This window comes from Clarias gariepinus, chromosome 7, assembly GCF_024256425.1.
Source record: "Clarias gariepinus isolate MV-2021 ecotype Netherlands chromosome 7, CGAR_prim_01v2, whole genome shotgun sequence".
In the NCBI taxonomy this organism is placed as follows: domain Eukaryota; kingdom Metazoa; phylum Chordata; class Actinopteri; order Siluriformes; family Clariidae; genus Clarias; species Clarias gariepinus.
This window is the reverse complement of record NC_071106.1, coordinates 38,568,408-38,595,788: the sequence shown is the minus strand read 5'-3', so window position 1 is coordinate 38,595,788 and position 27,381 is coordinate 38,568,408. Positions and strand designations below refer to the sequence as shown.

Here is a 27,381-nt window from a genome sequence, read left to right as displayed (position 1 = left end):
CGGTACTGACAAGCAGCCTGCATCTTTTGATCGAAGTAGGCGTGGCGGTTCGTAAGACACTAGCAGTTCGCTCAGATACTGCGGCGCGAGACCATTTAATGCTTTATATGTCAAGAGTAGTATTTTAAAATCAATGCGAAATTTCACAGGGAGCCAATGCAGTGAAGATAAGATAGGGGTGATGTGCTCGTATCCTCTGGTTCTAGTGAGGACTCTCGCTGCTGCATTCTGGGCTAGCTGAAGCTTATTTATGCATCTAGCTAAACAACCAGACAGTAAGACATTACAATAGTCCAACCTAGAGGTGATAAAAGCATACAACTGTTGTGTTATATTATTTATATTAACACAACAATGTATTTATATTATATTAGGCTTGAATCACACAGTTGAATAATCACTGCTATGTAGGCAGTGTCGTAGATGTTATTCGAGGGCACACAACACCAGTCCAATTTCAATCTTCATTTTTAATAAATGCAGAGCACACTTTTATTTGACTTCTTCAGCATTCTGAGTGAACTATTTGTGAATCATTGATTGGCTCGTGGATGGTTAGCATGGCCGCCAGAGTTAGAATCTCACCTTCCGTCTATGTGTGAGACATGTTCTCCCTGAGCTTTGAGGGTTTCCTTTGAGTCCTCAGGTTTCCTTCCATGCACTGTAGCCTGACTAGTGTTCCTAAGTTTTATTGATGTGAGTTTTTTGCGCCATGTCTTGGGATGGCACCTCAACCAGGGCCTTGTTCCTTGAGTTCCCTAAACAGTGAACGATTGGCTGAAGTTTTAGGAGCAGAGGTCTATAATTGTGAGAGAATCTGCTCTCTCATTATACAGCACTGGATTTGGAATAGAAGACCAGAATGTGGGTAAAGAATTCTCTTCTTTTATCAGTTTGTTTCCAATTCAGCAGGACTGTCAAGAAGGACACTTTGACGGAGGATTTGTGCAGAGAGATTGACGTAGGAACCTGTGATATGTTGAGCTGCACGGCGCTAGAGCTACTGCAGAGTGAAAGTATACACTTCAGGGAGATGGAAAGTGTGTCAGCTTCCCACTAGGCGTATAATGGGACAAAGGGACACCATGACCTTCACTGTTTCTAGTAAGTGGGTGTTATAAACTCAGGTGTGAAAGTGGAATGCATTATATCACACAACTCCTCACAAGTGGCTCCTGTCCTGATCTCCTCACACCTGCACACCACCAGACCCCATTTACAGTATGTGACTCGGTTCGTGTTTACATACTCCTGTCGTTTACTCATACGTTTACAATGTCCCTTTTGTGTTTCACAGCTAACCCTTCGAGAAATGTTCTTCTTCATCTTAATTATTGTATAAGTAGTGCTTTATTGTTAATCAGCATTGGTTAGCTTGCGAGCCTTAACAACAACATCTTGTTTACTATGTCCTAGAAATGCAAATCCTTATAAATGAGTCATAGTGGCTCCTGGATATTGTTGAGCATTTCAGAACAGACGTGTACTGCCTGGTAAACGAGTAGGCCGGCTGGTTGGATAGATTGATGCAAGACCCATCCCAGACATCCTTCGCAGAACCTTGGCACATCTGACACATTCAGAAATGTGACACAATCCTTTCTTCGCTGGCTTTCAAATGTGTTATTTGTTTAATTTCTCGTTCTATTCTCTATAAAGGGGTGTGCGTTGCTGTGGTGTAAAGGCTATTGTGCACTGAATCCTTGACAAAGTAAAAGTATGGACTCCGGGAAAATGCTCCCTGTTGTAATGCCTAACGATCATGATGTTCCTAAAATTACATAATATTATATCAGCTCTGTTCAGTATATTCAAAGTGTTTTTTAAAGACTTTGCTTTGAGGGTTTTGTATTGTTCAGCAGAGCTATAATTCTGACTGCCTGCTTCACAAAGGAACTTCCAGAATATATGACAGGAAAATTATAGCTCCTACTACCCGATTTAGGATTCAAACGAAAGTTCTCCATTGTAAAGATGAAATATTCCTAATATAGCTCCCTGAATTTCTTTCTATCACAGATGAAACAAACTATGAAGCATCTGGATCATCGGCCTCATCTCCAGACCAAGCAACCCTGTCCACTTCTTCTCTAAAGCCATCTGGTTTGCTCATGGTTGATGAGAATCCCGCGCCTGTTATTCGTTCTGACTCAACAAGTCGACAAAGGGACATGAGCGAGATGTCGCTATCGAGCACAGTTGAGAAACCACGGATCACTCTTCATTTAGGCTCCACTGTGGAGAGTCCTGCTCATTCATCTGCAGAAGGTCCTATTAAGAGAGCGGAGCCATCTTTTATGATCCCTTCCACGGCTGTGGTGCACATTAGAAACCAGTCCTCTACTTCAGGTTTGGATTTCAGCTCACATACAACAACCAGTTTTGTCCAATCTCTACCACATTCTCATACTGTACCTCCGGTTGCCACTGATATCATATCATCGTACTCACTACCACAATCGTCAGCATCAACAGTGACACCAGCGTTCATTTCTTTATTATTATCATCATTATCATCTTCAGATTCAACCTCATTATGGTCACCATTAAAAACAACTAAATCAGCACGTAACCACTCTCACATATCTAGTTCTGTTCCAGTATCAACTACTCCAACCACACTCTACTCAGATAAACATCGTTCACTTAAGAATACCTTAAATGATACATATATACAGTTTAACAAGCATTTTGTCCAAAACCCTTTCATAACCACTCATCTGATGGTTTCTCCAACAATACACAAGAACCCAACGTCTCCAGGATACAAATCATTTCTAAAGCAACCAACTAAGCAAAACGTAACCAGTTCCCAAAAAAATTGGAAAGAACCATACACCAACGACAACAATGTATCTCTGGGGTTATATAGACGATATCTGACCACACAGGTTACATCTCCGAACTCTCTTTTGGCGACAGACATGACAACCGTGAAGTCTCGTCTTTTTCCACCTGTCTCTTTTTCTGGAATTCATTTGTCTGGTTCAACTGAAAAGCCCAAACTTTCGAACTTCCTGCAAAAATCTGTTTCATTCTCAGAATATACAAAGCCTAAAAAAGTGTTCTCAATGCCAACTTCTTCTGCATTCATAAAGTACATGCCGAGTACAAGTCTTCATGAAATTAGCAACGACAAAACTCTAAAAACCCATGGTACTAAAGAAATAGCGAAGTTTTTTTGGAATGTGTCACCAACCAACATCCCATCAACACCACTTATGGTTCATAGAACTGATACCATTTCTTCAGAGACTACAGCAAGAGCAGTGACCTTGTCTAAACCTTTATCTGCCATCTTCTCCAGCGCTACAGTAAAACAGGTAACTGATAGTTTGTCAAGGTCTATGACATCAATCCTGTTGGACAGAAAGTCTTTCAACTCTCAGAATGCTACCATTTCAAATTTTGTAACTACTCTGGGTCCTGAAAAAGGTATCCAAGAAACATACACTTCACTTCATTTGACAAGCTCTGAAAACCCTTTCAGTAAAACCTTCACTTGGTTTTTAGCCATTGCTTCAACTTCATTGCCAACTCCTTTGCAGACAATGTCTTTCCTCAAGCTTTCAACCTTTAGCAAGGGATCCTTTGATAGATCTTTTTTTCTTACACCTTCAATCCACTTTCCTAATATAATGCAAACAAATAAGGCTGATATCGAGAAGTCAGATGATTTCAGAAGAATGCCAACTCCATCTGAAATATTCACCAAAATTCCATTTTTCTCAGCTCAATCAAAGATATCAAAAGACACATTTGTTGAAGGAAACACATCTACTGTATCCCCAAAACAAATATCTGCACTTGGTACTGGTGCCCACGTCCTGAACCTTACACCCATAAGAGCAAACCTTAACACTGCTGGGAAGGAGAGGTCAGTGGATAATGGTTTATATACCACTTGGACTTTAAAAAAGCAAGATGTAAGTACATTAAGTCCAGCAGTGATCGTAGGTTTTAATCACAGAAAACACCCACTGCAACAGGTACATGTTATTCAACCTGTAGAATCATTTTTATCACCAAGCAACACGAATAAATCAGTCACTCTAAACACAGGAGGTGTTCAAGAGTTACCTGCCAGGGGTCCAGCATCAGCGATAGATCGTTTGTCAAAGAGAACACGTTCTGTGTCTCCACCCACCTTGAGTATATTAGCAGTTCACACATCAGGAACAGAAACTGATTTACCTTCAGGTACGATGGAATTGCTACCAGCCTCATTACCAACAGAATCGTCATCAGCATCCTCACCTTCATCATTATCACCAGCATCATTGCCATCAGCATTATCACCTTTAGCATTATTAAGTTCATCGTTACCAGCAACGTCACCTCCAGAATTAGCAGCAGTATCCTTACCATCAGAATTATCATTAAAATTATCACAAGAATCATTACCATCAGAAGTATCTTCAGTATCACCATCAAAATTGTCTCCAGCATCAACAACATCAGAATTTTCACAAACTTCATTACCATCAAAACTGTCAACAGCATCATCAAGAGAATTATCAACAACATCACCATCTAAATTATCACCTGCACTATCACCATCATCATCACCATCATCAGTGGCATCACTATTAGATACATCAACTGCTCTATCAGAATTATCTCCAGAATCCACACGTGTATCATCACTTAAAGATTTACCAACAGTATCATTACCACCAGAATTATTAACACTATCATTATCTTCTGAATTCTTACCATCATCACCGTCACCATTAACAGCACAATCATTACATCCAGAGTTACCATCTGCATCTTTAATACCTCAGAATACATCAAAAATACCACCAGCATTCTCAAAAACATTGATAACATCGATAGCAACATCACCATTGAAAGTATTATTCACTTCACCATCATCATCAGCGGCACTATTGTCACCTTCAGAATTATCACCTTTAGCATCCTCACTATCAGAAATACCATCAGCGTCCTCACCTTGGTCATCAGTTCCAGCATCACCACCTGAATTATTACCAGTATTATCATTATTATCATCATCAGTGGCACCATCAACTTCAGATGTATCAATAGCATCGTTAGCAATAGCATCATTACCATCAGAATTGTCAACAAGACCATCACCATCTGAATCAGATTTACTACACATAGAATTATCTGCTCCGTCAACAGTGGCATTAGTATCAGATTCATCACCACCACCATTGTTAACACTGGCATCATCACTTTCAGATTTAGCAACAGCATCATTACCACCAGAATTATTACCACTCTCATCAACTTCTGAAATGTTACCAGCGTCATCATTATTTCCTTTATCAGCATTATTATTACCTTTAGAGCTACCATCAACATTTTCAACATCAGAAATACCACCAGCATTCTCATCATCATTAGCAACAGCATCATTAGCATCAGAAGTATTACCATCATCGTCGTCAGTGGCACTATCTTCACATTTAGAAATAACACCTTTATTATCCTCACCATTATCATCAATGGCATCATCACCACCAGAATTATTACCAGTATCATCACTATTATTATCATCAGTGGCATCATCACCCTCAGATGTATTACCAGAATCATCAAAACTGACACCAGTATCGTTACCATCAGAATTATCAACAGGACCATCACCATCTGAATCAGATTTATTACACACAGAATTATCAGCTGCATCATCATTATCATCAGGTTTATCACCAATATTGCTTTTAGAAACATCAGAATTACTATCAATATCACCCACAACCACATCCTCAATATCAATACCCTTCACATCTTATTACAATTCTGTGTTAACGAAACAGTTAACATCCATGGTGTTTATATCACCATCAAGCACGTTAGTTTCATCATCATCGCCAACAGAATTATCACCATCTGAATCACCACAATTAGAATTATCATTGTCCAAATTATTACCATCTGAAATATCACCATTAGAATTTTCATCACCCTCACCAGCAGAATTATCACCAGCATCAACAGAATTATTACCAACAGAGTTATCAACATCATCATCAAAATTATTATCTTTAGGAACATCACTATTAGAATTATCATCTGCTTCATCGCCAACAGAAATCTCACCAGGTTCTTCACCGCCACCAACATGGCCATCATCATTAATAAAATTATTACCATTACCACCGGAATTATCCCCAGAATCATCACCATCAGATTTAGCACCAGAATTATTGTCAACAGCATCATTATTATTAGAATTATCACCCACATTGTCAGTGTTTGAATCAACAACAGGAAACCCGCCATCAGAATTATCACCATCACAATTATTACCATCCTATTACGATTTTATGTTAACAAAACAACTGAAAACCATTATGTTTGTATCACCATCAAAAGAGATACTGACTTCATCTTCTTCATTATTACCATCACCATCCCCAAAATCAACATCACCAGTAATATCATCCTATTATGACTTTTTATTAACAGAACAATTTACATCTTTCTCACCATCAAAAATCTCATCCTTAGCTTTATCTCCATTCATATCGTCTTCTTCATCAGCAGCATATATCTATCATTCTGGCTTAACAAAATATTCAACATTATCACCGTTAACACCAAAAACAGCATCTGACTCCCCATCAACGGCTTTTTTATTCCCGTTAAAATCGTCATTAATGGCATCTACATCGAGTGAACCATTGTTTTCATTACCTTCAAAGCCTTCACTGACGTTCTCACAGGTCTCTGCACTAATCCCATCACACCTTTCACAGGAAGTGAGTGAACCTCATCTTGTTGTTACAGAGAAGTCTACGCTGGACCAGGTGATGTCTGCGCTTCCATCCTTTGTCCTAACATCTCAAGACTCCAGGCTTCATGCAAAAGGAAATGACTCTGGTTCCCCTTCATCTCAAATGATAAGTCCTACATTAACCAACAAAAATGGAAACACCTCAGTCCATTTAGAACTACTTACCCAGGAATTACCAGTTGGCGATTTCCCTCAACTCACCACAATCACCACCACTACTGCCTCAACGACGACCACAACCACACAACAGACCAGCACAAGTCAGTTAACTAGCACCGCTGGGAGTACCACTTCATCAACAACCACAACTACGGTAAAGTCTCCCAAAACTATAGCACCCACTGTGTCCCCTAAATGGCCCACCACCACCCCACGTCTCAGGACAAGTCTACCGAGAACTACAACCACTACTCAAAGTTCTCCAGTCAGCTGTAACATAACCGACAGGATGTGGGTTAAAACAGGTGAAAACCCTTATGCTTTAAAAAAAAAAAATATTTGGATGTTGCTTGGCTCTCTCTTTTGGTATTGTGGCATACAGTACATGTCTCGCTACTGCAATGTATCTTTATGTCTTTGATCTCTTCTTCCAGTTCTAAACGTCCACATCCGGAGAACCCGGCTGGACAACATTTTAAAACAGAACCTCCTGAAAGGCCTGACCCTTGCACTGGCGAAGGCTCTGAATGACAGCAGTGTCCGTGCACAGGTCAGTTTGGAGATATTTATATCCTCATGAGACACCAACACAACTGTTGTGTACTGTACATTGCAATTTTTACTGACTATTCATGGCTGATAACTATAAATTTAGGCAATGTCTTCCACCAGAAAACGTTTGCCAAAAGGATTATAGTCCTCATATGAGGATGGTACAAGGATACATATATGGACAATGAAGTTTGGAGAAAATGTCATGTCCTCATATGATATTTAACATTAGTATCATGTATTTAAGTGTTGCAGGTGGCCGTTTTGTGTCACTGATGTTTTGGATGCACGTCCAGTGTTGTTATCTTTCCATCTTCTGCCATGTCTTTAACCCGATCGAGGTCCTTATCCTTTTTGTATCTGGCTTTTTGTATTTGACTCCACAAAGATTTCACAAAGGCAGCCAGGCAGCCAGGTGTTGGACTTTATGCACAAAGACGTTTCGACCTACAACCACTCAATGTCAGTCTGCGGGTTTTAAAATCAGATTGTCCTGATTTTAAAACCTGCATCATTTGGTTCCTTCCTATCCTGCTCAATATACAGAGAGGGGCAATAAGCTCATGTTTCCTATTCCTGTAAAACGTAATGGAAATAGTTGTGGTCGAAGGAATTTTTTCAAAAACTTTTTATGTAACTTGTGTCTGTTACTGCGCAGTGTGTGTTCTTTTTCTTAACATTAAGTTGTGTGGGGCCTCCTATTTATACCTTCAGATTAACAAGCAATGGCAAAAAATACAGTTCTTAAAGACTTAGAAAAATAAAACTTTTTTTTTGTTGCACATTTTTATAAAGGGCACAGGTAATTCTAAACCCAGTTGCAACACTAGAAGAAAGACCCCCTGACTGCAAATGAGCCCTGTTGATGTTCGTGAAGGCCCTGGGAGGAAATGCAGTCCTCTAATCCCGTAATAATCTTTTGAATCGAGGGAAGTGTGGGCTAGGCTCGACTCTGAGCTGTACTGAAACACAATCCCTCAATATCACCTTCATGAGGTGTTGATTGCTGACTCAGGCAACAGGCCAGTTCACATCCTGAGCAACAAAACTCAATTGTAGGAGAAATCCTGCAGTATCGAAGCTGCCCCCCCCTCACCCCCACCTTCACACTCACTTACAGACTTGATGTGTGAGCAGAGATTTTGTCATTCCCTGTGCTGACCCAACCCTGTTCTTATTCAGCAAGTAAAATGAAGTTTCTTTTATGACTGTGAAAGTGTCAGACTCTTAGTCACTGTGTGTATAAGCAGGTGCGTACTTCAGTGTTGAGGTTTTCCAAATGAAAAGGCATTTCCATTTAGCGATGTTTTAACCTGATCGAGGACCTTATGCTTTTTGTATCTGGCTTTTTGTATTTGACTCCACAAAGATTTCACAACTCCTTCCCACTGGACCTGTTCTACATTACACTACAGCTACCTGGATTTCTTGATGCAGGGGTGTGACTCTACTGATTTTTTTTTTTTACGTTGCTGCCTATACGACAGTTTTAAAATCTTCCAATACTTTATCAAATCTAATGGCTATAAAACGCACAAGAACGTCAGGACTACGCTAAACATTATTAGTTATATACAGTGTACTTAGTATACTATATAGAGTACTTAGAGTACTTTTTTGATCTAATGAGTAATCTAACGCGTTATGTCCGCCAAGTCAGTCAGTGTGTGTGTGAAAGTCGTCCTGCAAGCCCCGCCTCCGATAGCCCCATCCCCTATGATATATCACCTATGCGGTTTGACGATGCAAGGATCGATGCGCGGAAAGATGGAAACCTAATCAGAGCATCAAAACTCGCGGTGAATCATGATGAACTGTACTTATGGCCACCGCACGAAACCAGGAGATGGGGGTATCAGTAGGTGAGATGGGGGTATTAGTAGGTGAGATTAGGGTATTAGTAGGTGAGATGGGGGTATTGGTAGGTGAGATGGGGGTATTAGTAGGTGAGATGGGGGTATTAGTAGGTGAGATAGGGGTATTAGTAGGTGAGATGGGGGTATTAGTAGGTGAGATGGGGGTATTAGTAGGTGAGATGGGGGTATTAGTAGGTGAGATGGGGGTATAAGTAGGTGAGATGGGGGTATTAGTAGGTGAGATGGGGGTATTAGTAGGTGAGATGGGGGTATTAGTAGGTGAGATGGGGGTATTAATAGGTGAGATAGGGGTATTAGTAGGTGAGATAGGGGTATTAGTAGTTAACAGATTATAGGCCAAACTTCACTGAGTGATGATGGTAGAATAATTATAAAGGTCTTGACTAAATACAAATATATATATTTGTCATTATTAAAAATAACTTTCTAAGAAAGAAGAACAAATGGAGTTTTGGTTTCTTTCTTTTATTTATTAATTTTTTATATGGTTAATTGATTCGTTATACCATAAGCATGACTTTTAGGTTATTATTCTGTGAAATAAATGTCCTAGCTCACAACTTTGTATCCTTTCCTAAAGTTTTTTTCCATTTATTATTTTCTGTCTAAAAACAACACGCCATCTTTTAAGGGCTATGTTCATCTTTGTCCAACATATCAATTTCATGCCTCATTTCCTTCTTACAAGGCTGATGACTCACTTGTACCACATGTGTCTTGACTGATCCTCTGACGCTTCCCTCTTACAGATTGAAAGCCTGTCTACGGTGCCCAATGTGACCGTGGGTTATTATGTAACCCGTGGCGATCTGGTCTATACCACGTCCGTCGTGGTGGAGGCTCTGATCTCCTACGGGCTGGACAGGCTGATGGCAGATATCCGACAGTTTGTGCCCATGGTGCAGGCGGTGCCAATCCCGGCAACCCCCTGGAGGTCTACTCCTGCTATTTCACTCATGCTGAAGACAGGTCAGCCATGCAGACTGGCTCCGTGAGCACACGCCAAATACGTATGAGCTTGATTTACCTCCTTTAAAAGAGACATTTATCGAAGAACCAGAGGATCTAACAATCTAATAACGATATATACATCATGTGAGATTTTTGTCTGAATTAGGCCTGTCCTGATTAATTTTTCTATCACTTGTCTCATTATCGTGATATATTAAAATGTTACTGCTTTCTTAGCAGTACCTGTCAGCTGGGAGGGCATGTTGGCTGGCATCGAATTTGGGATTCCGTGCAGTTTTTGGTGTGCGTCATCACTTCTAGCACGCTGTGCATGTTTACTCAGACCCGTTCTCAAGCTCTCCACTTTGAATAATAGCATAATTAGGCTTTATAAGCAGAATTAGCTCTTACGATTTAAAGCAAGTAAACTATTTAAAAATTTGTGATTTTAAAAAGGAAAAAAGCATTTTAACGGTTGACACAATACCAAATAAAAGGTGTTTATAAAGCTGCACAAGCCGTTTATTACCAACAGCTAACATTCACAATAGAAAAGCTTATTATAGCACCTTCCATTATTTTATCCTTTATAACGCTTGGGTCATTAGGTAATAAACTAAACAACATTAGAATGTTAGTTATGAAGCTCTAATTCATAATTTAATGATGGTTTTATGGCAACTTGCACTAATCCACCATAACATTAACATTGTTTATGAATTATATAACAGTAAACTGGTGATAGGATCATGGCCACCCAAAGCTCACCCCTCCCCACAGGGACCAATTTATCACTGTTGCCTTGCTCCTCTAGGGTCCGGGTTCGATTCCTGCCTCAGGTCTGTGTGTGCATGGAGTTAAAGGTTCTCCGGGTTCCTCCCACAGTCCAGTGACGTGCAGATTAGTCTAATTGGCGTTCCCAAATCGCCCATAGTGTGTGAATGTGAGTGTGAATGTTGGAGGTCCTACCATGGTTGTAAAAATGGAAATAAATACAGTGGTCACCATTGGCCTCCACGGTCCCTAGTTGGACTTCAGTGGTTCCTAGATGGATGGAAGAAGTTTAACGCCACTGCAGGCGATTATTTAGTTTATTTTATGTTCATCAAACTTATATTATGTAGGTTTATCAGACATTATGATATTAAAAAGGTTCCCATTAGACCATATTGTCCATGATACTGTATCCAATGCAATGTTCATGAATCGTATGCTAGTGTTAGCTTTTCATGTTTATTTCAAAAAGTTTGGATTCTTCAAGCATTTCAGTTTTACTCACTCATTTCCTATACCGCTTTACCCTGTATTCAAGGTTGCAGGGACCTGGAGCCTATTCCAGGAGACATAGGGCACGGGGCAGGGTACACCCTGGACAGGGTGCCAATCCATAGCAGGGCACACAAACATACACACACTCACATACACACTACGGGCAGTTTGGGAATGCCAATTAGCCTAACCTGAATATTTTTGGAATGTGGGAGGAAACCGGAGTACCCGGAGGAAACCCATCAAGCACAAGGCAAACATGCAAACTCCATGAACACAGCCCACGAGGCGGGAATCAAACCCAGACCCAGGAGGTGCAAGGCGACAGTGCTAACCACTAAACCACCTTTCCCTTGTACTGTATAGGATTAAATATTCTTCTTTTTATTTTAAACCAAAGAAGCTATTAATTCTAAAAAGAGAAGATGGAACGGAAACTAATTTTTCTTTGGCCTCATTTAAAGTCCCTCTGCAGGGAGCATCATCTGTTTTGAGACATTAGGAAATGTTTGTGTCCTTGTATTCAGTGTATACACAAGTGCTGCAAAGTCACAGGCTGTAAATGTGTACCTTTAAAAGCATTCTTGCTCTTAGATCCAAACTTTTGAGCCTCCCTGTATGCTGTAAAGTCTGGGGTGAGGATGTGTATGTAACTCTTTGTGTGTGTGTGTGTTTGTGTGTGTGTAAACAGTTTTGAGATTTGTAGGAGTGGGAGATGATCTGAGGTCCTGCAGCTTTGCTCAGTTGATGGAGAAGAGACTAGAGAATGCTTTTGCTGAGGCTGAGGCTAAAGTTCTGAACTCTTACAGCACACTCAGTGTGGAGGTTTGACGCACACACACACACACGCACACACACACACACACATATACACACTTACTTTTCCGTGATAGCAAGAACATTTTCTATTATGCTATACCACAGTGTTAAATCCTGGATTCTGATTGGACAGAAGTTTGCTTGATCACATCACCGATTAGTTTTCTATGAAAACATCGTCCCAAGTATTTTATTCCTTTTGTAAGACATTATAAGTAGGCATAATTTGATTTTTTCTTTTTTGCAACAGCCTGTTGTTTTCTTAAACAAGTTATTGTTGTGAGTGCAAAAATATGTATATGTGCATGCATTTAATATAAATATAGAAAGTGCAAATTTAGCATGGATAATTATTTTATTGCTTTGAGAATTGCACACGAAACAAATTCATTTTGCTTTAAAGGTTTTTCTTTAACTGTCTTTTTTTCTTATGAAAAATGCTTTTTTTTAGGGTTCTTCTAAAGGTTCTTTGTGTAGCTTTCTAATATAGCTTTAGTTTGGAGCTCTCTCAATTGTATGTACACTATATATATATATATATATATATATATATATATATATATACTGTATATACACACACACACACACACAGCTACAACTGAGACATGAGACCAGTATGTACAGTATATCTACAGTATATATACTCTCTTTTTTACATATGTATAATGTATATTGTATATATTGTATATATTATATATATATATACAGTAGGTGTACTATATACTGGTCTGCCTTACTCATATCTCATTTCTCCTGCTCTTTATTTGTCTTTCTAATTTCCGGTCTTGTTTTCTCTCTCAGATCCTGAGTGTGTCTCAGTCGTCCGGTTCTCCTGCAGTGTCCCTGATATATGTGGTGCGTAACAGAACCGTGACCCTGAACGGCACCGTGGCCAGTAACCTGCTCAGCCGCCTGACTGCTGAGCTGGTGGGCTACTTCCTGTTTTACCCTCCGCTCATCACGGCAGAGCGTAAGGCAATTTTTTGGACACTTGCATGTTATGTTACAGAGAAAGGGCAAAGGTCAAACACTCCCGAAGACATTGTAAAATGTACATGAAGGTACACCTTCACCCTGACAAAGTGCTAAATCTGGAGACTCTTTCTGTAGATGTTACAGCATGCACACACTTTATTAGATACAGTGGAACCTTGGATTACGAGTAACACGGTTTACGAGTGTTCCGCAAGACGAGCAGAGATTTTTAATAAATTTTGACTTAAAAAACGAGCATGTGTGTGCACGCACATTACACACACACACACACACACACAGTCTGCATGCACAAACGAAAACACTTATCCTTTGGGATTTATTTTTAGGTTTTTTTAAAGGTGAATTGCAGGTTAATTTGTTTTATTTTTACTGTATATTTTGTGTCAATTATTATTTATTTTTTGGGGCTGTAGAACGAATAATTTGAGTTCCCATTACTTCCTATGGGAAAATTTAATTTGGTTTACGAGTGTTTTGGAATACAAGCCCACTTTCGGAACGAAATATGCTCGTAATCCGAGGTTTCACTGTAATTCATTACAATACTTTCTTATATTGTTGTTATACAAAATAAATACCAAATTATTAGTTAATTGTTGTCATATATGATATACAGTGCAGAATACAAAGTCTTCCAACTGAAGGAAACTAATTCCTGTTTATTAACATGGGGTTACAATAAGCGCAGTATAAAATGAATAGGATTTTTGTTTTTTAAGTACGGTTTTACTGTTATAGCACTTTAATGCTCTGCTCAATTTTTTGGTAGAGCACATTTTAAGTCATTTTATCTTATTGAACAATGTTTTGACCTGACTGAGCCATCTCTACCACTTGGTTGAGGTTTAATACAGTAGCTCCTGTATTAAGACGTACAAGATGTAGCTCTTGTTTTGTTTTTTTGTATTTGAGCATTGCCCGGTCTAACCTGGGGGCGAATGTACTGGGGCGTACACTCCTGGGAAGATTGGCACTCTTGGGAAGTATTGCCCACATATTTCTTTTCTTTTTTGGGTTTAATTTTTGTTTAACGAATAATAGCACAGTAAAAAAAAAGCCATATGTTGTTGTTCGTCTGAGGTTGTATTTGTCTTGTACTGAGACCCACTACCATTAGATTGTTATTATGTCTTTACAGAAAAAACAAACCAAAACAAAAAACAGAATAAAAAGAGGGGACACTAACTTTTCCCACGTGATTTTATTTTTACTTATTAAGCTATGTATAGAAATAGGAGTAATAATCTTAGATCTGATTTATAATAATATTAGGAATAGAAATTTTGACCAGATTCAAGAAATTTTTACTCGCAAAGCTGAATTCGTTTTAAAAACATGATACGATCATTGTTTTGACATTTATTTTCAAAAGATCTCAGCTGAATTAATACGTCGTGTTGGATTATTTTTAGAAGGCTCAAAGTGGTTCTCGTTTCTTCTGAAGGTCAAGAGGAAGGCATCTGACGTCTCATCTGATACAGAACACAATAACTGCTGTATGGTTGGAGGCAGATTGCGTGACTCCTGCGTGCTTTGCCTCAGCGATCAGGCCCAGATTTTTCACTCAGCTCTGTGCTACATGATCGGCATGATTGCTGCTTATCTCCGCTTCACCTCGTACCCTTTTGGTTTCGGCTTTTGGACTGTAGATAAATCTGCAGTGGCATTAGAAAGAGAAAGGTCATGCAGTTATTGAAACGGACAGAGTCAGGACTTCTGGAACAGTTGAGAGGATGGATGAGACTGATTATGAAGACTTCTCAGAATACAAGAAGTGAAGGAATGTTTCAGAGATGCCTGAGTGTGTGTGTGTGTGTGTGTGTGTGTGTGTGTGTGTGTGCGCGCTCCCTATACTTTACATCTTTAATATACTGACCGACACATTACTGCCTGTTAAATTCTGGATTCTAATTTGTTTCCTTGTACGAGAAGATAATTATTTAACATTAATAGAAGGAGTCTCCAGTATCAGCACTTTGTAACACTTAGATGAAACACACTTGTGGTAACGCGCTGAAAAATAGAGAGAGAAAAGATGGCCGCCATAATAAAGTGAGAATAGGATTGTACATTTTGTAATGTAATCTTTTTAAATAAGCATGTAGTTTTCTGCATATTCTGCAACTGAAAGGTAATGAGAGAAAAGCAGGATGGTGGCCGTGGGGCATGCCAAGGCGGAGAATGAAACAGTTGGCATGCTTAAGGAGCGAAGGCTGTTTCCTGTCCCTTTCTAAAAGGGAAAGCTCAGTCATCATTCCAATTAGGAGGGAAAATAATTAACAATGGGGGAGTACTATTACAGGAGTGTGTGTGTGTGTGTGTGTGAGAGAGAGAGAGAGAGAGAGAAAGAGAGAGATACTGTTCGTGTGTTGAGAGGCAAAATGTGTGTGTGTGAGCGAGTGAGAACATGTGTGTGTGTGTGTGTGTGTGTGTGTGTGTGTGAAAGAGAGAGAGAGAGAGAGAGAGAGAGAGAGAAAGATCATATGTGTAAAATAGAAAAAGAGAGACATACTGTCTGTGATGAGTAAAAAAAGTGTGTGTGTGTGTGTGTGTGTGTGTGTGTGTGTGTGTGATAGAGAAAGACAGTGAGAAAGAGAGGCTGAGAGGGAGAGAGAGCATCTGAGTGTGTGTGTGTGTGTGAGAGAGAGAGAGAAAGGATGGAGCATTATAGCGCCCCTCAGGCAGCTGGGCGGGAATAACACACACTCTCCTACTTGAGAACACGTGCTCATGTTTGTTCGGTTCTGATCCAGGACGCTTCACAGATCTTCTCTTGTCTCAGAGCCATAATACAAAAACATTTAAATCTAGACTTTTTAGTAATTGATTTTTTTTTTGGCTTTTATTTTTAAATGTGTTGGATTCAACTCCGCGGCTAATTAGCGAAGCCTCCGGGGGATAAATCTGCTCCATTAGGGAGTGACTCACACCTTCACCCTAATTGCTGGAAAAGCCCCATTTCCCCTTCTCCAGATGATCTCAAGAGCCATATTAATTTAAGAGTCACAAAGTCTCTCAAGCCTCGAGCATTTCACTCTCTTTTTTTTAGCACTGGTATGTAATATGCAAATAAGAGCCATGCTTTTTTTTTCCAAAAGAAATAGGCCAAAGCCTGGTTCTGATTTCATGCTCTCTGCTCCAACATGCCCTGAGAGAGGATGCAGCCGGCCGAAGCTACCGATACGTAACCGAGTTGAAGTTTCATTAGGAAATGGCTGTGAGGCTTCACTCCACCAGGACGGCTGGGACGGTCGCACGGCGGAAAAAACCCTCTGAACTGAGGATCAAAGAACTTCACTTTAATGCTCTCTCTCTCTCTCTCTCTCTCTCTCTCTGTCCTGCAGCTTTGGAGTATCACAACCTCAACACTTCAGTGGCTACCAAGGAATTCTGGGTAATCACAGGTAAGCTTGTTAATCAGGGAACCTTGAAATAAGAAGTTTTTATTCTTGAGATTGTATAAAATCATCATGAAATCTTCAGAACGTTTGCAAGAGTTAAGTGATTTGCCTCATACAAACATGACTGACAAGCACCATGGATGCAGGATCTGAGCTTTAGCGTTTAGCTCAGTTAGCTAGACAAGTAGATATCGTCTTTTATTTTGAATTTGGCTTGTTCAAACATGGAATCGATTAAACAATCTTCTGACCAATCAGATTTATAATCCTTTTTGGCCCTCAAGTGGCGCAGCGGTAACGAGCTCGCCCCATCATCTGGAGATCGCCAGTTTAAATCCCGGGTCATGCTGTAGCTGTAGCCCCTTACAGCCGGGGGGCCCGGGAAGAGCTGATTGGCCGAGCTCTCTCACAGAGGAAGAACTCTATCGCTCTCACATCAATTGCGGCTCTAAGACAATCCTGGGCATCTGTGAACTCTTGCAAGCTCAAGCAGATCCTCTGCGTATGTCATGCCGCTCCCGATGGTGTGCGAGTGAACAGTTCGGAACGATGCAGTTGGCTGACGTCACTTGGCTCAGCCTAATGGGGGAACGTCCTAATGAAGGGTGGGAACTGGCTACAACTAAATTAGGGAGAAAATCAAAAACCAACCCCCCTCTCCCACCGAAAAAAAAAATATCTTGATCGCACATCCGTTCGCCTTGCGCGCCAGCAGGATCTTATAATTGACACTGATTTTTCTTGACTGTGATAAACTATATTAAATGATTGTAATGTTCTATTTTATGACGCTGTGTGTTAGCGAGAGAGTGCATATAAATATTTATGTTCATGCGTCCCTCAGGAGAAGGGAAAGATCTTATCAGACAGATTGCCTTTCTTTGTCTTGCATGCTTGTTCCTGTCAGGATGGTCAATAATTCTTGAGTTAAGTCTGCTGCAGTGTGATTAGATTAACCATCGAGCAGTAAGGAAATAACTAGACATTCCACTCTTTGCCTCGTGCAGTGATTCAGGATGTGGAGAACTCGTCTCTGGCGGGTCAGTACCAGAGCTTCGCCAGTCTGATGGAGGAACACTTGGCGGAGCTCTTCATGGTAGCACACCAGCATGGTGCACGGTTTAAACGGGCCACCACGGTCGGCAGTTACACTGTTCAGGTAACTCTGAGTCTCAAGTAAAGGACTGTGATGTGGTTGTGTGATGAGTACAACTGTTGCTTAGCTTTTTTTTATACCATTCTACATTGGAAATACCGCCATAGAACCACCACCAATCATGGTACTGCAGTATGGGTAGTAGTGCTTTTGCATGGTGGCATAGTAGTTAGCACTGTGGCCTCGCACCTTCAAGGTCAAGGGTTGGAGTCCTTCCTTTGGGTCTGTGTGTGTGGAGTGTGCATCCTCTCTCCATGCCTGGTGGGTTTTCTTCCACAGTTAAAATGTAATATTCACATTTGGACATCTCTGCTCCATGCTTTCTCTCTGATCTCAGATGGTTGGCATGAGGCGAGTGGTAGGCCCAAAGAACCCTGCTGAACTTACCTACTACGTGCAGTTGAATGGAACGCCCCTCCCTGGTACAACTGCAGCTAAAATCCTGAACACTGTGGACTCTCAGACCATGGCGCTGACACTGGGATATTTTGTCCAGCTCCAAGCTGAAGGTTTGCTGTATTCCTTTTCTTATTTAAATCAGTGCTGCACTCCTACTTCATACCTGCCTTACTGACAGACAACTGACAGCATTGGGATTCGACTTGGAAATGAGTGTTTCTACACTAATCCCCTAATCCACTTTCACTTGTGTAACTACATAGGGGTATAACTGAGCGCCTCACACTCATTCTTGTATTCTATAGAGGTGCTATAAACCTCTTCAGTTATCTACAGAGAGGAGAGAAGGATGGAATGCTGAACGTTGGCAAGAATTCAGGGGAGACAGAACAGTGGAGCATTCTTGCAATGTGCATGTGTATGATGTGGGATTTGTTCAGAAACATATTATTAGCATTGCTTTAGGCATGTGCAAATGAAAGCATTAACATAAACACATCAAGCACAGCTGGGATTCTGCGGGATGTCTTTATTCTCATGCAGGCACTAAGACATGAAGATTGTAGAACAAAGAGCACTAGTACAGCATCACTGTAAGCTTACTTTGAAAAATTTCTGGCTCTTAAGTGGCAGATTAGACACATTCACCCTATTGCTGTAGTTTGTAAGGCTATATCCATCCTTGGCTAGGAGTTCTAGGGAGCAGATTGGCCATGCCCTCAGGAATGGGCTGGGGTGGCATACTTGCACATCAACATCGATCAGGGCCAATCATTAGTGTTTGTGAACTTGAACAGGTGTAGGAATCTGGACAGATCTTTTCTGCCAAATGTGTTACACTGCCCCCTAATGGTGAGTGAGTAGATGTTTAAAAGGATGCACTTGATTTTTAAAGATGGGTGGAAATTGGGAAAAGTGGGAAAAAAGGTAATTTAATACTAATGTACTGTATGCATAATAAGGAGCCCTGCTAACCTGCAATGCGTGAAAAGACACACATTTTAGCACTGGGAGAATAGCATCTGCTGTTTGATGAGTAGAAGTGGGTGGGAGTGGGCACAGTGTCTACATCTATGCACGGTCAGAGGACCTATGGGTATTGGTGGGACTCCCACCAATTTGCAGTCCGAGGCAGAGTGTGTAAAACACCAGAGACCAGGTCAGAGTGTGCAAAGCATGTGTGGGAATAGTGAGTGAGGCTTTGTAGACAGAATGGGAGTGGGTGGGGTAAGAGTTTCTGTAATAGAATGTGGGTGTGGTTAAATTGTACATAATTGCTTAATCAGAGTGTTTATAGTAGCAAGTGGGTGTGGTCAGTGTGTTTATTGTAGTAAGTGGGTGTGGTCATAGTGTCTATAGTTGCGAGTGGATGTGGTCAGAGTGTCTGTGATAGCAGAGTGGTCAGAGTGTCTATTGAAGAAAATGGGGTGTCTTTAATAGCAGGTGGGTGTGGTCAGAGTGCGTATAGTAACAGGTGGGTGTGATCAGAATGTCTTTTGTGGCAGATGGGTGTGATCAGAGTGTCTATAGTGGCAAGTGGGTGTGGCCAGATTGTCTGTAATAACAAGTGGGTGTGGTCATAGTGGAATGTCTGTAATAGCAGGTAGGTGTGGTCATAGTGTCTATAGTAACAAGAAGGTGTGGTTAGAGTGTCTATAATAGCATGTAGGTGTGGTCAGAGTGCCTATAGTACCAAGTGGGTGTGATTAGAGTGTCTTTTGTGGCAGATGGGTGTGGTCAGAATGTCTCTGAAATAGGAAGTGGGTGTGGTCAGAGTGTCTATAGTAGCACGTGGGTGTGGCCAGAATGTCTGTAATAACAAGTGGGTGTGGTCATAGTGTGTATAGTAGCAAGTGGGTGTGGCCAGAATGTCTGTAATAACAAGTGGGTGTGGTCATAGTGTGTATAGTAGCAAGTGGGTGTGGTCAGAGTGGAGTGTCTGTAATAGCAGGTAGGTGTGGTTATAGTGTCTATAGTAACAAGTGGGTGTGATTAGAGTGTCTTTTGTGGCAGATGGGTGTGGTCAGAATGTCTCTGAAATAGAAAAGTGGGCGTGGTTAGAGTGCATATAGTAGCAAGTGGGTGTGGCCATAGTGTGTATAATTGCAAGTGGGTGTGGCCATAGTGTGTATAGTTGCAAGTGGGTGTGGTCAGAGTGTCTGTAATAGCAGGTGGGACCAGGAGAAACCAGTAAGCATAGTCAGACTATGTACAGAAGGCAGTGGGTGTGGTCAGAGTGGCGGTTAGAGAAAGTGGGCATGGTCAAAACATATAGAAATTAAATCAGCCAAATCGTTCCAAACGTTTAGGTCTGGCCAGTAGCTGGGTGTGGAAAGAGAGGGAGAAAGATGGCATGGTCAAAGCATGTGTGCGGACTGGTTAGAGTGTTTTTAGAAAGCACTTCCAATGCAAATATGTCTTTGAAAGTGATGCAGTTGAGCTCATGCTAGTGGAGGTCAGAGACAGATGTTAGAAAGATGTTATAATTTCTATCCTGCAGCTGTGGTGAAGGGCCCTTCCAACAACCTCTGGATCATTGCTTCTGTTTTGGCTCCGATCGGCATCGTCACCATCATCATCATCATCATCACTGCTGTTCTTTGCCACAAAAACAAGAGCGACTTGAAAACCGACGGGATTGGCAACCTAAATCCACGGGTCAAGGTAAAGAGAGATCGCGGCGGAGACATTTTCTCCCTTCCTTTTGTTTCTTATATTATTATGGGATTATTTTTACTGTATTATAACATGCTTAATGCACTCAGAACATAGAGGGAGAGACCGTAAAAAAAATGACTTTCTGCACTGTTCTCTTTCACGCAGACGAGTTATCGGAGAGACATGAGTTACTATCACCAGGTACGTATGCAACTTGCGTCTTTTTTCATGTGTTAAGCTGCATTTACAATCACAAGGAAGGTTTATGACTTTTGCTACATCCTCGGACAGTTTACAAGGTGATGCTGATTGATGCTGTCCAAAAATTGTGTGTGTGCGTGTGTGTGTGTGTGTGTGTGTGTGTGAGTATAGACCCAAATAAGTAGAGTTTGTATTGGGAACAAGGTCAGAAATTCTCTGTAGGTTTGTGTTTTTGTGAAAGTAGGCCGGCTGTGCTATGCACGCTATCTAGTCTGCTAAACTGGGGGGAAACGTATATTAATAAATTAATAAAAACAGCTAAAAGACAGCTTTCCTCTGCTAACATCAATTAAATGTTATCTTTTTTCCATCAAAAAACTACATACAGTGAGTGTGTAATAAGAGGTAAAGATCATTTTTTAAAGTCTGTACAAGATGTGAACTTTAGAATGTATAAAGAAAATAATCCAGGGTAAAATATGTGTTTTCAGGTGAGCGTGGTTTGGGATGTGAGTTAAAGGCGTTAAAATTGTGAAAACTTTATATTATAAAATGGCAGGACTTGATCTGTCTTAATGATTAGTTAATGAACAAACTGAGTGTCTCTGTACAGGTTTAATGTGACAGTTGGAAGCAAATTAGCTGTAATGTGTTTTACGTTTCCATGACTTCTAGTTTAATTGCGTTGTAAATCAATTAAAGCGGCTCAAAGTTTAATCCAGTTATAGAGAAAAGTTTTAGAGAAATAAAATTAAGGAAGCTAAATGATCTTCCCATATAGACACGGCTGAGTTTTCCTGAGTTTGTCAAAGTTAAGTGTCGGAATCAGCTATATAAAAAAAGATTGTGTTTAAATACATAAACGACTAGAATGAAATTCTGGATTCTGATTGGCGGGAAGGCGTTGAGTTGTAGTAGCCAAGGTTTATAGTATGTATGGTAACAGCTCATTCAGAGTGACTTGTACAGTATTCACATAAACACATAAACGTAACATATATTTTGTGTAATCGCTGATATAGATATGTTTTCTACAACAAGAGGTTTGGTTTATGGAAGGAGTCTCCAGTGTCAGTGCGGTGTAACAGTCAGAGGTCAAACAGTAACTTTACAGTTCTTACAGGAATCTTCAGGACAGAGGAGTTTAGGCGTCTTTGAGGCGTATGATGATGTGTTTTCTGTTTTATTAACTTCAAGAGAGATTAAAAGAGGCTGGTGAGGGAATTATATTATATTATATTAGATTAGATTCACCTTTATTGTAACTTTGCGAAGTATATGTACAAAGCCAATGAAATGCAGTTAGCATCTAACCAGACGTGCATTAATGGCCTATTTACAAAAAATAACTTATGTAGTAAAATACGCTAATGGGAATGACTGTTTATAGCTGCTATAATGTAAGTGAGGACATGGAGATGTAACTCTAGATGGATAAGCAGCATTGGAACACCTGCCAAAAACAACAGATTTCCCCTTTGGGAATCGTCCAAACCATTTAAAATTCAAGATTCAAAGAACTTCATTAATTCAAGAGGGAAATAGTTTTGTCCTGGTAACAGTTGCTTAATGTTGTTTTAAAAAAGTAATAATAAATTTAACATGGGGTGATGGAAATGAATTACTTAAAAACATGGTGTTGGTGCTAAAAAGTCTCACCTAGGGGAAAAAGTTACTCTCATAAAATAATCACATAATTTTGCACGGAATGCTTTAATTTAGGCAATGATATTTAGAGGCCATATGCTTCTAAAATACCTTTTTTTTTTTGTATTTTAATACTCAAATAAATACTAATATTTTGCATTTTAAATGATTATTGTTCAAAGTGTGACAGTATAACGCTAAAAATGGACATTTTTGGGGCAGATATAAAACAGCTGAAGTTGGCTAGGTCACTTCCTTTTTTTATTATTCTAATAATTTCGCACAATGTTTCTGGTAAATGTATTAGGTTTGTGGGATTAGAACATTAAAAGCTGCAGATTTTAATTATATTTGTGCTGCAAACATTTTTGAATGTTACTTACTTTTAATAGGAGTATTTTATCTTGCAAATGATCACCCTTACTATTTTTAAGCAATATAAACTCAAATGATCCAAAAAAAGACAACTTGGCACATGCAAATATCATAACTCTAGTAAAATTTACCTACAGTCTCTTAATACACATTAACAGAAAAACAAATTTAAGAGTTTTTACAAGTTTAAATAAAATGTAAAGTGTAAGTTTCTTGTTTTATTGGTAGATAATTTTCCTCATTTTAAGCATTTATTCATAAAAATCGGGAAATTATCTGCCAGCAGAATAATACATTTATGCTTAATAATCAGTATGTATAAAATAGGCTTACACAACTTGCATTTCATTTATTGTTTATATATATATATATATATTGTAACAAGAAATATTTTTAAAAATCTGACTTTTTCTTTTAGTTCACTTATAAGATATCTCATTTATTCTCATACGTTACACTCAAATATCACCTTTATCATCATGAGAAAAAAAAACCCAAAAAGCTTTCAGTTAACAAAAAGCCGGTGGTGTACACAAGATACAGTATTTTTCATAAAACTAAAACCTTAGTTTTTCGATGAAAAACCCAGAGAGAGAGAGAGCGAGAGAAGGAGAGAGAGAGAGAGATTTTAGAAATATACAAACAACATTTAAGGATTCTATAAAAAAAAAGCAAAAATTTTCTTTCAAATGGTGGAATGAATGGAAATGCCACTAAATAATAAATAAATAAATAAATAATATTAAGCCATATATGTCTGTGTGTGATGTAATTTAGTAGCCAAACATTAAACAATTAAAAAAATAACCAAACCGTTATTAATATCCAGAATTGTTCTCATATTAAACACGGTCTCACTTTGTTATAATCGTGTGTAATATTGTGCAAATATTACCCTTAAATTAGAATATTAGTTCCTTCATAAATTACTTTTCTATTTTTAAATATCTGATAACTCTGTGTGTTTTTTTAATATATATATATGTATATATACGTTGCATCCCTGGTGCAGCCGGTTCAGGGGTTCGATTACGCCAAGCAGCATTTGGGTCAGCTCGGCGCCGATGAGGACAGCGCCCCCCTCCCGCAGGCTCCGCTGCCGATCCGGGACGCCTCTCTCTCCCTCGACAAGGTCATCCATTCGGACGGCACCAACTCCAAAAAAATCCTCGGGGGTGAAATCCGGAAAAGGTTTGGACGTTGGGAAGATATTTAATTTTGTAATATACACTATAACTGCTTTGTAAGTTAATGGAAGTGACACTGCAGGTTTAGTTTAGTACTGTATAACTTTAAAGACAGTATCTTTCTTAAAAAAAACACAAAAAAAAACAGGTCATTATACTTATGAATTATATACTATGAATTATACATTAATATTTACTATAAAAACAAGTTTAATCGTCTTCTGTTATAGCAGATGTACATTGTTCCTTCACCAGACTCTCTTTATGTCCTGAAGGTACAGCTTTAGCTCTGACACCGGAGACTCCTTTAATAATTATACCCTTTTTTTATTTGGAGCGTCTCCTAAATGATTGATTACTATGAAAACAATCCCGTATTAAATAAGAGTGTATTACTATAAACCTGTGATTCGCAGCTCCAGCACCAGCTTATTACTGTACATGACATTCCATAAAGTGGCCTACAGCTTTTAACAATTACAGCATTTATAAACAATACAGCTGTCTGTTATCATTCTCAATCATCCAGGTCATAAATTACTGACATGACGTAAAGATTCCACAGAGTTTCTATACCTGTTAAGCCACTTAATTAGAACTGAGAGGTGAGACGTTTTCAGGTGGAAACTAAACCCCCCCCCCCCCCAAAAGGGGCACAAAGAAGATTTTATTTAAACGTGGTGTTCAAGTCAAAGTGGGACTTTTGATTTTGCAGAATAACGGAACACAGTGATGAGGGTAAAAACTCCCTTTATTTCTCTATATAATCCCCTGCTACACTTATGCCTTCCCAAGTTCTCCCACACCACCCCACTCCTCCGCTCCCTGCACTGGCTTCCTGTAGCTGCCCGCATCAAATTCAAAACACTGATGCTTGCCTACAAAGCCAAAAATGGCCCAGCACCCACTTACCTCTCTGCGCTAATTACACCACGCACTGCACCACGTTCCCTCCGATCCTCCAGCACTGCTCGCCTCATCCCACCATCTCTCAGGGATCGAGGGCGGCATTCATCCAGGCTCTTTTCTGTTCTGGCACCTAGATGGTGGAATGAACTTCCTCTAGATGTCCGTACATCAGAGACTTTGACTATCTTTAAACGACGACTCAAGACGCATCTGTTTCTACAGTACTTGGACTAACCCCCCCCCCCCCCCCCCCAAAAAAAAAAAAAAAAAAAAAAAAAAAAAAAACAAAAAAAAAAACTCTTCTCAGTTGTGTTGGACTAATGGTACTTAGTTACTTACCTAGTTAACCCAGTGTAAGTATGTATCCAATGTTGTAAACATTAAAGCACTTTTTGTAAGTCGCTCTGGATAAGAGCGTCTGCCAAATGCCTAAATGTAAATGTAAATGTTATGCACTTATCCCAGTGTTTCTTGGACATCATCAAGGTAGAACATTTTCTCATTACGCACAAGAAATGAACGGACATGCTGTTTGATTCATGTCTGAAATGCCGGCCTCCCAGGAACTCCCTTAATGGCCCAAACATGTAGAAATGGCTTGGAGCGAGGTCAGGACTGTAACCGTTCACACAGACAGATGTGTCTCTTCCACAAGTTATCTGTCAATTTTTAAGGATCTGGCGTTCCAGGATCAGGATCGTCATTCATGGATGTACGGCCTTCTTTAAAACGTCTCATCATCGTACTGGGCTTGAAGTCTTCTGTAAATATAAATCGCTTTTTATACCTTTTTCTCCTTTATTCACGAGAAGTTTCATCATGAGTCCTGGTTTGACTTGAACAACCTTTGTAAGTTTTATTTGAATTCAGTTTTAAATGAAGTATTATTTATTAAGGAATGTTTCATTGTTGCTTTTGTATGTTGCATTTTAATGTTCCCCTTAAAGGGATTCTATTATGCAAAATACATTTTAGTCCCGTTTAAATATTCAGTTGGCTCTCCAGTGTGTGTGTGTGTGTGTGTGTGTGTGTGTGTGTGTGTGTGTGTGTGTGTGTGTGTGTGTGTTTACAAGTGCAGACAAAAAACTTAAAAAAATGCATATTGTCCTTGGCCAGAGTTTTAACTTGACTATTAGATTTTTTTCCCTAATGTGATCTAATATAAGATAAGCCCCTCCCCTGGCGTGATGCTCAGCTCTGCTGTTCTCTGGAGGGGCGTGGCTCAGCAATAGCTCATTTACATAGACACTGTAATGGAGTGTTTGGAGGAGGAGAGGGAAACAGGGAGTTTGAGATATAAAAAAATCTGAAGTGTTTTGTTAACACACACACACACACACACACACACACACACAAACAAACAAAAACACACACTTTGAGGGAGTGCTGAGACCAGTGTTAACTTGTTCTAAACTTATTAACTATTTCATAAAAGATTTCTGATGCTCTAACATTCTATTACTTTCAATGCGTCATTTTAAAAATCCCGACCTGGAGAATTGAGGCTGTGAAAATGCACAAGATCAAGCTAATAAGAAAAAAAAAAAAACTTATTATGAGATTATCCCAAAGCTGTTATAAAGCTGACGTCTGTGTGTTCGGTGAGAAAGCTGGTGCAGCAGCTTAGGTGTAACTAAGAGAAAAAGAAAAAGAGAGAGAAACAGAAATACTTAAGCATCCCCACGCATGAACCTCTGCCATCTTGTTGCTATGGTTTCCAGCAGCAGGTTGCCGAGCGAGGACGGTTCTGTGGGCAGCGTCGAAGCGGCGAGACTGGTCTCAGTACGAGGCTCCGCGGCGAAGAAAATCACAACACAGCAAAGTCTCCGGAAGGAGGAAAGCAAGAAGAGGACTGGTGAGGGAGAGAGAAAAAGAGCAACACACACACACACACACACACACATACACACATCAACCAACTGTGTAAAAATGGTTTCTTTTTATATTTCAGCTGTGTAAGGTCATTAAAGGCCAGATTCACTGACAAAATTAAAATAAAAACAAATTAATTAATTTGAAAAAAGTGCAACATTTTAAAAAAAACTTTTTTTTA

General features: G+C 39.7%; 1 protein-coding gene across 3 annotated transcripts in view; it reads left to right on the top strand.

The window, feature by feature from the left end:
- The window catches only part of kiaa1549lb (KIAA1549-like b), a 56,319-nt gene that overhangs the window by 14,588 nt on the left and 14,350 nt on the right, over positions 1 to 27,381 (top strand). Inside the window, exons 2-14 of one of the 3 annotated variants that reach the window (XM_053499725.1) lie at positions 2,020 to 2,349; positions 6,766 to 7,236; positions 7,366 to 7,481; positions 10,110 to 10,329; positions 12,272 to 12,405; positions 13,201 to 13,369; positions 16,740 to 16,799; positions 17,804 to 17,955; positions 18,290 to 18,461; positions 20,852 to 21,015; positions 21,175 to 21,210; positions 24,245 to 24,423; positions 27,053 to 27,183. In XM_053499725.1, coding sequence (XP_053355700.1) covers positions 2,020 to 2,349; positions 6,766 to 7,236; positions 7,366 to 7,481; positions 10,110 to 10,329; positions 12,272 to 12,405; positions 13,201 to 13,369; positions 16,740 to 16,799; positions 17,804 to 17,955; positions 18,290 to 18,461; positions 20,852 to 21,015; positions 21,175 to 21,210; positions 24,245 to 24,423; positions 27,053 to 27,183 — 2,334 coding nt within the window. Of the gene's footprint in view, positions 1 to 2,019; positions 2,350 to 3,189; positions 3,324 to 6,765; positions 7,237 to 7,365; positions 7,482 to 10,109; positions 10,330 to 12,271; positions 12,406 to 13,200; positions 13,370 to 16,739; positions 16,800 to 17,803; positions 17,956 to 18,289; positions 18,462 to 20,851; positions 21,016 to 21,174; positions 21,211 to 24,244; positions 24,424 to 27,049; positions 27,184 to 27,381 lie in introns of those variants that run through there. The other 2 variants (XM_053499724.1, XM_053499726.1) reach the window with 2 other exon arrangements.